The 10662-nt window shown below is 45.4% G+C and overlaps 1 protein-coding gene across 1 annotated transcript; it reads right to left on the reverse strand.

Annotated features, from left to right (window-relative positions):
- Positions 1-309: 309 nt before the first annotated feature.
- LOC128710234 (sodium-coupled monocarboxylate transporter 1) lies at positions 310-2786 on the reverse strand. Its single transcript, XM_053805280.1, has 7 exons — positions 2569-2786; positions 2342-2501; positions 2210-2275; positions 1132-1862; positions 879-1053; positions 607-809; positions 310-544 (listed from the first exon to the last, which is right to left on the reverse strand). Exons 1-7 carry the CDS (start codon positions 2784-2786, stop codon positions 310-312), a joined length of 1788 nt encoding a protein of 595 aa, XP_053661255.1.
- Between the last annotated feature and the right edge of the window lie 7876 nt (positions 2787-10662).

The raw sequence follows: 10662 nt of genomic DNA on the forward strand, positions 1-10662 counted from the left end.
GGACGTCAACCGTGCTTGGCCAGTTGTTTGGCGAGTGGATAAGAAATGAGGCGGCTTGGCACACCAAAAAAAAAAGGGTTGATATCTCGGGGGTATCTGGATTCGGTGTGATTTTTTTCCCCGCATCGAGTCATAGCTTTTGCATTCTTTCATCCCTTTTTGCGGCGTTTAGCACAGGCGAACGGTAGGGGGGAAAGACTTTTTGTATTTTGAAAGTTCTTTAATTTCAATTTTAAGCTAGAATGAAAAGATGAAAAATTCATCGCCATTTGTCGGGTACCGCCATTTGGTATGGCAATGGAGAATCAATCATTGGATAATCTCTTTGATGCCACCGGTTGCCATTTCGAGCTGGGTGCGCGCTGCTATCCGGCGCCGGATCAGGATCCGTTGTATGAATGGCGAGAAGAGATTGGGATTCATCTCGTCCGGTTTGTTGGGACCGACGATGAACGATACGATGACGGCGATGACGATCGTGATCAGTGCTCCCATCGTCGTGTACCATAGGTAGGATATATGATACAGTGCAAACTCCGGTTCACTGTAATACGAAGAACTCATGAGTTGAAAATCTTACAAAAACAATGTTGCGTTAGCACTTACACTGGGGTGGATTCGATCGGTGGAATTGTGGTATTAATCGCCAACATGCTCATTGGTTCGGTGGCTATAAAATGATAACTGCAACCTCGAGTGTCTACTGGTTTAAGCTCGAATGCAAGCTCTCCAGTCGCTATGGCTAACTGAGCTTTAAGACAGATCCAAATCATCACAGCTAGCCCTACCGATCCACCTACTATAGCTCCCTGCAGTAAGTACGAACATTTTCTGTTCAGATAGATGTGTTTAGTTTGAGGATATTCCACTGTACTTACTATTCCGTTTGCCCATGGAATTAGAACGCCTAGCGTAAATATTCCTAACAGAGGACCATTGCTGACGCTACCAAGGCTCATGGACAGTTGTAGCACGGAGCCGAGTTTTTCCACCACCAGCACCAAAGCAACACACATTGCACCGAAAACTGCCACCACTGCTCGCATGATAATGCTAAAGGCGAAATTGAAGGATGTGTATTAGAGTTACAACGAAAGATGGTAGTTCCTGGAGACAACAGTTGCAACTTACGACGTTTGTTTCTCGGAAAGAGGTCGATTGGAGAATGGTTTGAAAAAATCCTCCAACACCACAGCGGACATGGAGTTTAACCCTGTGGATAGTGAGCTTAAGGCAGCGGAAAACACGCCTGCGACGAAAAGCCCAGGAAGTCCTGGAAAATCCCCCAACGTATCCATCACTAGCAGTGGCAATAGCTGGTCCTTTGCATTGGCTAGTTTGGTTGTGAGCGGATCACAGTCATAGTACTTGGCGTAGATAAGCAGCCCACTGTAACAGCACAACGCCAGCAGTACCAACGTTCCAAAGATGAATGTCCAGAGAGCTTTCTTGGCTGCGGCCATCGAGGGAAGGGAAAGATATCGTTGTATCATGTTCTGACTAACGGCGTTCGTTTTAAGCCAGTACACAACACCACCAATGACGCACGAGTAGATGTTGTGGCGTGTAGTCATGTCAAAGCGCAGATCTGGTCCTTCTATGCGGCCGCTTGCCTTTGCGCGATCCATCACCACCGACAGACCGCCGACGTCCAGTGTTCCTTTGACTATGATCAGAACCATGGCGCCGAACATGAGCACCGTCTGGACGACATCGGTCCATACGACAGCTTTCAATCCTCCGACGCAGGTGTAAAAGATGCAGATGACACACACGATGGGTGTGATGAGATGTACGTTGATGCCCGTCACCTGGTTGAATGCGAGCGCCGGAACGTAGATAACTATTGGAAGCCACGCCATCTACCACGAAAACGGCAAAGCAAAACACACCATCAAACACCAGGCATGTGCTGTCACATGACGACATGCAATCTCAGTGGAACGATCTACGCGTTGTTTAGCGATACGATCCGTTTAAATCGTTCGTGCACGGTTCGTTGTTGACGTTTGCTGGAGAAAGAACGCTGACGGTTTGTCCACCTCTCGGCATCAATTGAGGTAAATTAAAAGATTGCCCTCTTCCGACCACAACACTCTTGCAGTTCTTCTATTGTTGTTTTGGTTGTGGTTTAATTCCGATCTACGACTGACCTTGCAGACGAACGCGTTCTACATGGGAGAGCAACAGCTGTGTGAACCGTACTTACCGTGGCCAAGGTAAAAAGAATTGAACCAAAGAGACGCATCCGTCGATCGAAGCGAGTTTGCAGATACTTAAAATAGAAAGAGGATCAAGCTGTTGGAAGGACTTTGCAATGGTGATCAACGCAGCCAATTACCTGATAGGTGGACGTTAGTTTGAGGTTGTGGAAAACGGGCAGATAGAAGTACATCATGATGAACCCCATGGAGATCACTCCACCAACAATGTACATGTACTGCACGCCGTAAAGATAAATCTCGGTTGGTGTGCCGAGCAGTGATATGCCGGAGATGAAACTAGGATGTGCAGGAATATTACATCAATAGCCATTATCTGGAACACCTCTGACACCTTTCGACATACCTCGCTATCAAGGACAACGATATCGGAATGACTTTCATCTGTCGATTGCCCACTAAGTAGTCGGCCTCAGCTTCACCCTTCTTGGCTTTCTTCTTGAGAAACCCGAAATAAATTCCAATCATGGCACAGCTCATTAGCATCAACACAAACACCACGTAATCGTACAGGCCAAACTTCTGGAGGGAAACTTTAACGTCATCAACGTTAAGCCCCGCCATTGTAACGGCGTTGTTTGGTGGGGTCTACTTTGAGGCACTACTTTGTTCTACTCTCTCTGCTACGAATCACTGTGTGCTACCGTTGGTGGAGTGTACTATTCTACTTTACACACTGAAGATCACTCATGGTGTGCATCGACGCTCACGTATCCGCGAGGATCAGAGGAGCTGGAGCGAGATATTTGCAACACCGGACCCAACTCTCCGAGATGCACACGATGGAGCTGATCAACGACGATGTGGACGTTACGATCTTAACTGCGCGACTAACCAGTACAGATCAACGATAATGCCGAAAGAGTGCTTGGAAGATCTTGCCTGCTCGAAGCAATGGCCAAATTATGGCTTGTTAAGGGCTGTTTGTGGAATTTGCCCGTGAACAGGGAGGGAAATATTGATCGTGAGTCAGTGCGAGCAACGTGTGCAATTTTGAACCACTTCGCCCCACCGTTACCGGTTACGGGTGGGTCGATTATTCAATTTCGACGATTAGAGTCGTTTAGCAAGATCGGATGGCGACCGCAATGGTGGAACCGATCGGGCAGGGTTGCACTTGCATCTCTTTTTTTTTCTATCACCTCACGATCGTATTGATGAATTGACCTTATTGGCGTGAAGAATGGTGGAGACGAGCTTGGCCGGTTAATGTAGCGAACTTTCTCCTTCGCAATTAGTGCTACCAGTATCTTTCGAGGAGGCGTGGTTGAAAAATGGTTCCCCAGCACCCGTAGAACAGGACAGCTAGCGCGAGCTTTTGACGAGCAAACCGATTTGGCGAACGGATTTTTACTCGGGAATGGGGAGCAAGACATTTTCCCCTTTCGGTCGTAAGGATAAGGATTGTGGTAGAACTCCCCGAAGAAACGGGGAGAGCTGAAGCGTACCCCGACCGTGGTAAGTGTATGAGAGAGTGCTAATTTAATAAGATGCAAAAACCACCGTTTATTAACCGACGGACGGTTTCGATGTGGCGTGGGTGAGAGGGCCGCATATCGTCAACGGGTTTGGCATAGCGTGCTTCGTGACGGAACCGTGAGAAAAGTGAGTACAGCTTCGCCAGCTGAGATGGATTGGATGAGACACACTGGTGAGAGGAGGTGCTAAGGATGCTTTGCCACCGCTTTTAATTAGATGAGAGAGCGAGCGGATGGAGAGCGTGCTTCTTAAGATGAATAATGAGAAAATTCGCTTCTAAATGATAGCCCGACTCGACAGGTGGCTGTAGCAGAGCCGGAAACTTTTCACTGCTATCAAAACTATTAGTCTATTATAGACAACCCTATGATGGAGTTATTTCATATGCTTAATTTTAGAAGTCTATTTTGACAAAACATCCATCAGTTCTTCATTTATATGGGACTAAACTAATGGGTCGTTGTTATCGGGAGTCACCCCACACGATTCTGTGGAGCAGAGTGAACCACCAGGCGTCCGCTTCATGTCGTTTGAATGTTTATTTTATTAACGAACGGAGCGGGGGAAATGCGTTTATTGCTGATGGCGTCCTGATATATCAATAGCTGCAAGTCATCCATTGTCATAGTTGATATGAAGCGATCAAAACGACAAGTCATAGAGGGATGGGTTGAAAGGAAAAAAGACCAAAAGTAATAGATTGTGTAAATATTGTTGAATTGAGCGATGTGAATCGATTGCTAAAGACCAAAGGGTTGAAATGGGTTAATAGTTGTGTGTGGATGATGTGATATCAAAACCATCAAATTTGTTTGGATATGAAACAGCAAACATGACCACCACACCTTTCATAACTGTGGTTTACCCATTAACGGACAGCTTATTTTTATTATTCATTATCGTTGATTGATTTGTTAATGGAAGTATGGGAAATTTAGGAACGAGGCTATCATGACCAGAGATCAAATCTAAAGTGTACGTGTAACATTGTGAGCGAAATGCATACGAGAACCACAACGCTATGAAAGCGATAGTCCGACGCGCCACCCTTGGTTCTGACAAACATCGGAGATTACGTGTTTCCAACCTCCAACAAGCCTCAGGCCCTGTGTGACAGATAGCCAGGGACTGGACTCTGGTCCATTCAGTTCATACCGGTTTTTGGGGGGGATGGCTATTAAAATCAATTACACCGTTGTCTCGCCACCTTGCAAACTTCTCACACGAGGAACTTTCCCGTTCATGGCAGGCTGGCACCGGTTAGCATCGTCGGTGCATAAAGCAAAAGGTTCAGCAATAGGGGGAGGCGTGTGGGTCACGGGCCACGTTACATCGAAGAAAGCAAACTCTCGTAACATCGGGTTGCACACCTAGTTGTGCGGTACGTGCACGTGATCCAAACTAATCGTACCGAGCGACACGTCCATCTAACCAACCAGCATCCCGTTACAAAACCACCAAGTGGCCAGCCAATCTATTATCAAACGCCAAACTGCCGGGGGGTTATTTGGGCCTGTTAATTGATTTGTATTTACATTAAATACATGCCGCAAGGTGCCAATCTATTATGGGGTCGTGTCGTGTACCCCGTTCGCGCCACAACATGGCACATGGTTCGGTATGTCGTATCAAACAGATTACTTTTGGGTGGTTGTAGCCGTTACCGGTGAGACGATGGTCTTGCTGGTGGTTCCCGAAAACCTGTCGCTTAGGTTGTGTGACGTTGCAGCAATTTCTGCACTAATTGAACAATATCGACCGAAATGGAACGAAAACATATTTTCATTGTAGCGAAAACTAAAACCTTGATTGATAACATAAAAGTAATGGAATAGTGTAAACAATTATGCACGGTGGTTACGTGTTCGAAAAGGGATAACTTTGCCACTCGTCAGCAACTGTCCATTTGAAGTTGGAAACCGTCGTTACGTCGTTTTTCGTTGGAATTCGGACCAGTATGTTCTTTTTCATAGAAATCAACCATTTTACCCAGCAAAGTCGTAATGAAATTTACAGGAATCACCGACACTCTCACAATGGAATGGTGAAGTTTTTTTTTATTCTTTGTAAGACTTCTATTTGCAGAACGGCATAAAAAAACGAACACAAGTGTTAAAAGTGGAATGAAACGCCTCGAACAAGATTGTCCTTTGCTCGTTTCATTTTCCAGAGGGTGTAACAGAGCAATGAGTATCAGTTCAAACACCCGGTTCCAGTCTTTTTTCACCCCCCTCGTCTACCCGGTGGCTCCATGAAGAAACAAAAAATTGAGAGGTGTTTGTCTTACAGCAAAACGATGACTTATAAGAAGCCGTTTTGTTTAGTGAACAACGTGAGCAGCAAAGCAAAAAAAATCAAAGGAAAACAAAACGCTCCGACCGTATGCGGAAAAAAGGGCGTTCGAGAGCAATAAAAAGGAAAACTCCTTTTTTGCTTGCGCTCGTTAGACGTGGTGGACGCTTCCCGGGAAAGCGGTTCGTATTTCAATTAAAAAATAGAAGATATTTACTCATTTGCAATCGCAGCCGGCCTCCGGGAACGCGGGACCTGGTCGTCAGTTTGGATGGATAGGTTTTCGCTGCGAACTTCAGAGACACTTTCGGAAGGGTAAGCCTTTTTTTTTACTCTTCTTCTGTGCCGCTATTCCCAAGCACCCACACAAGCACAATTGGACTGATTCGTGTCTTATCACACAGCGGCGAACAACAACAAAAAAACCGGACCCTGCCCATAATGGCAGTGATGCAATCTGTCTAATTTTCTTTGAATTTATTTCCGTTACTTTGGCATTCCGCTTCGGTTTTGGTTGGGGTTCGACCATGCCAGCAGACGGTGGTTGGTGTTTTTTTTTGTTGTTGCTGCTGCTGCTGCCGTTTTCCCGATGCTTTGAATTTTTACTCCGTTTGGGTCCGTTTGGTCGCGGATGGATACCTTTCATTCTTGCGGGGAGGCGCCGTGTTTTTGCGACCGTTTTGTGACAAAATATTGGCTAAAGGGGTTGACTTAATTAACGATGGTTTTTGTTGATTTAGGTGCGCGCTGTTATTAAGATTTTTCTATCCCGCATTTCTTTGTCGTTTTATCGCCCATGTTGATCCAGTTCGTCTTGATACAGATCTTGCAGGAGCTTTGTTTTTCAAAGCGGAAATAATTTTTTTTTAAGTATGTAAAACCGTAGTATAAGCACTTTTTTTTCTAGTAAATTATTGTGCCAGCCCGATTGGAGTAGTCCTAATGAAGGTTCATACGTCTGATCCTGTTCCCATCGCATTGCACCTAATCCATCTTTTGCGTTCAATCAATCACGAGACGAACGAAAACGCTAAGCCAATATTACATTGCCACTGATGATTACGTCGTCCGCATGGTAGATGTCCAACATCCGGTCCTTAATAAACGGTGATTCTTTATTCATAAATCCCGGCCACCGTCACAACCGGGGCCGTTCGGTTTCGGAAAACACCCCCGTTAACACAGCCTTGAAGCCCCCGGTGAAAGCAGATAAAATCACTCATTAAAGCGAATGAGATTCTAATGGACTCGATACGGTACGCGCGCGCGCCCGATGCTGAGAGCTTCGTTCCGGGATTGTTGGGGTTGTGATAAGCCTCGGCAAGACGTCGCGTTAGAGGTGGAATAAAACCAAGCGATGATGACCGCCACCGAAAAAGAAGCGTAAGTTTGTTTCATGTTTTTCCTCTTATTACTATCGTATTAATGAATAATATTTATGATCCACAATAAATCACAGCGGATTACCGTATGATGCTTTGATCTGTCCCGAAAAAAGGAGACGAAGCGACATTGGTTTTGGTACCGTGGGTGTTTCTTGCCCATTCTGCCGCTGTTGTTGACGGAAACGATAAGCAGCGGTGGCCACCACTGCCCAAATGGACAAGAAACTCCCTGGGCCTGTATGCACGTTATTATCCTTGGTCGATTCCTGTGTTCTTTTTTTCTTCGCACGAATACCTCACCTCGGGAGTGAAAGGAGATTGTACTCTGCCGGAAGACGTGAACAAACACAGATTTTCTTAGGGCTTTATAAATCCTCTTCGAAAGGATCCGTTCGAATGTGCTGTGCAATAATAGTAGCTTATTCGCTTTGATTTTGTGTCTGAGTGTCGTCGGAGACGTCGCAATGTCGTCATCCCTACCGGTATTAGAAAACTCCGGGCCAGCTGTGGCTGTGGACGGACATGGTTATTTTTTCATAAATATTTCCGTTTCGCCAATGTGAGGGACATTATTCAATTTCGGCACAAAGTAAAGCATGCTGGAAGTATATTATTGATGGTTGAACACAGTTGGAATTTTTCGCTTCCATAATAAACAGGATCGATGGTTTATATTTCGTAAATAACCCTAATATTTTCACATTATATTGATATCATAAACAGCAATACATCAGATGCTCCTTAATTATAGGCAGAGTGTACTAAACAGATTAGATTTTACTGTTCAAGCAAAGTGAGCGTATCTGAAAATCACTCACATCATTAAACATTTAGGTATCGATATGTATAATGATGTTGCTGTTTATCCATCACCATAAGTGGAATCAGTTACCGGCAAACATCGTACAACAATGCAGCAAAATGACCACTTTGCTATTCTCGGTTCGATATGAGCATCCTTTGTTGTTGCGTATTGATATCAACCCTTCGTAGCGCAAAAAGAAAGCAGTAGGGAAGGGTTTGTCCCGTTCGGGACACTCAACGTGTCTGTTCGGTTGTTCTGGTGGAGTGTTTCAACCACCTCTACTAAGGAAGCATAGTCCAAAAGGATAAGCGCAAGGTGGTGGAGGATGGCTATAGGTAACAACTACACATGTTCTATCACATTCGATGGGTTTGGTTTAGTTGTCCCTGGTTTGTTCGTGGTTCTGTTTATAGTCACTTGATTGCTCAACGATGCCGTCCCTGGGCATATCAATTTCAAATCTCGTTTGTTCCCTCTTGCACTCTCTGTGGCTCTGGTGGGAGGTAATGATGCGGAGGGACATATTGAACAGTCGGACCAAACGATAAACTTCGGAAGGGTTGTCCAATATCTCCTCATGCGGGAAGACCGAAAAAGGACATCCCGGCGGAGGATGTCCCCCCCGGATTTGAACGATGAATCAGTCTCAATCGTTTCCTTGAATGGAGGAAATGAAATCAACCGTTTATGATTATGATGTTACCACTGGAAAGCGTGGGGTGTGTCAATTTCGAATTTCGCCTTCGGCCGCAGCTCGGAACAGGCTCGTCAATGAGCGTGCTATCGGAGTGAGGGGGAAAAGGTTTGAATGGTCATTACTCTGGGCCATTCCGGCTCGTGTCCGGTAGATGATGAGCTGATCTAGTACGGGAAGTGCAATGTGCAGTACACCGAAAGATGGTGTGAGCGCTCAGACAGATTCGTACTGTACGATGCAACTTTATGCGATACAAAAGACTGCCGGGCCGTTTTGTTTGGTTCGAAGCTCGGTGGAAAGGTGTTCCGGTTGAGTGGAAGCAAGGCCGGCCGATGAGATTGCATTTCAATAACAAAAGGAATGCTACACTTCTTCAATGCCGCTTCCATCGTTAGCCTCTTGGGACAGATATTTGCAGTCCATGGAGGTGTTAGTACATCAATATCAAATGACGATATGCTCCGAAGTCAACTAATCCTGTCGAATCACGGCATGCACGAGTTTGATGTTTGCAATCGGGTGTGATAAATCACTCATAAATTGGAGTTTGAATTGCAGCTGGGGTGCAGAATAATCAGTAAATTGCAGAGCATTGTTGAATATTGATTGAAGTGATGCATAGCAAATCACCTGTAGATTTGGCTGGTTACGTTTGATGGCGGAAAGAGATCGCTTTTGCTTCGTTGAATAAGTTGGATTCAACATCATGCAATAGATTATTTCATTATACAGCAACTCGCTCTATAAAGACTAACGCACATATTTTATCAGCTGCTTAAGCTTTAGGGGAAATCAATCCAACTCATTGTCGAAAGAATGTAGCTGGTGCCTGAAAGTAGTTCCACCGGAGCATGTGGCTTGATTTATGGCACGTTTTAATTAACGCACCGCTAGAAAACTAGGTAATCACTAGCTCGTAATGAACGTTCGGTTGAATTCATCTAATTTATAGCTGACCAGTCGAAGTCGAATCTGGTTTCGCTCAAAGCTGCTGTAGGCCGTAGTCGTAAGTTGAAAGCTGAACGATAGCAATGCGTCCTTCGCAGGCACGGCGTGTACAAATTGGCTCGGTGGCTACTGCCTCCGGTTGTGCAAGAAATGCCCGCACAGCATCGAAGGAAAGAATAGCAGGAAGTTGAGCCTAATTGCTAATCCACACTTTTACGTGTCCTGTCCGATGGTCGATGATGTTGGTTTGTTTGTGTCGTACACTGCTTTGCCCATGGAAAACGTATGGGAAAAGGTTTTCCCGACATAAATTCACTCATCGGAAGACCGTATCAGGCGCAAACCTTCTTGCCAAAAGAAAATTCTTCAAACTTCAAGTGGCGTCGATCGGTGGAAAAGGTGTAAATGGGAATGGGAGTGCGGGAACACGGGCAACCTCATGGTTTTCTTGGGCAAAACCTAGGATGTGGTTCACCCACATTCGCCCCTAAGCGGAAACCGAACGAGGGATAAGATAAACACACAATTAATTCTTATATTTGTTGTGACAAGTAGACAAATTGATTTGAATCCTTTGGGAAACGAGCTGCAGCCAATTTTCATTCGACCATCATCCGGTCGAGGCTGCTGGCACAGTTCGATGTGAGTGCGGTTCGAGCAAGTGAAAATCCTTCCCAGCCTGCTTCGCTAGCCGGAACGGTGTTACGATGCAATAAATAAGTGTAGCTTGCTGTGAAGCTGACACGCACGAAGACAAAGCGATGTCGAGAAGTAGCAGATAAAAAGGATGTATTACGTACGCTGCTGAGCAAATAGTGAATCGGTACCGCTCCA

This window comes from Anopheles marshallii, chromosome 2 (genome assembly GCF_943734725.1).
Source record: "Anopheles marshallii chromosome 2, idAnoMarsDA_429_01, whole genome shotgun sequence".
In the NCBI taxonomy this organism is placed as follows: domain Eukaryota; kingdom Metazoa; phylum Arthropoda; class Insecta; order Diptera; family Culicidae; genus Anopheles; species Anopheles marshallii.

Bases quoted from the DNA above. Each gene is read 5' to 3' on its own strand.
- LOC128710234 (XM_053805280.1), bottom strand. From the start codon at position 2,786: ATGGCGGGGCTTAACGTTGATGACGTTAAAGTTTCCCTCCAGAAGTTT. The intron at 1,863-2,209 runs GTAAGTACGGTT...TTTTCGTGGTAG, and splicing joins TTCTTTTTACCTTGGCCACG to ATGGCGTGGCTTCCAATAGT. The intron at 545-606 runs GTAAGTGCTAAC...TTCGTATTACAG, and splicing joins CCGATCGAATCCACCCCAGT to TGAACCGGAGTTTGCACTGT.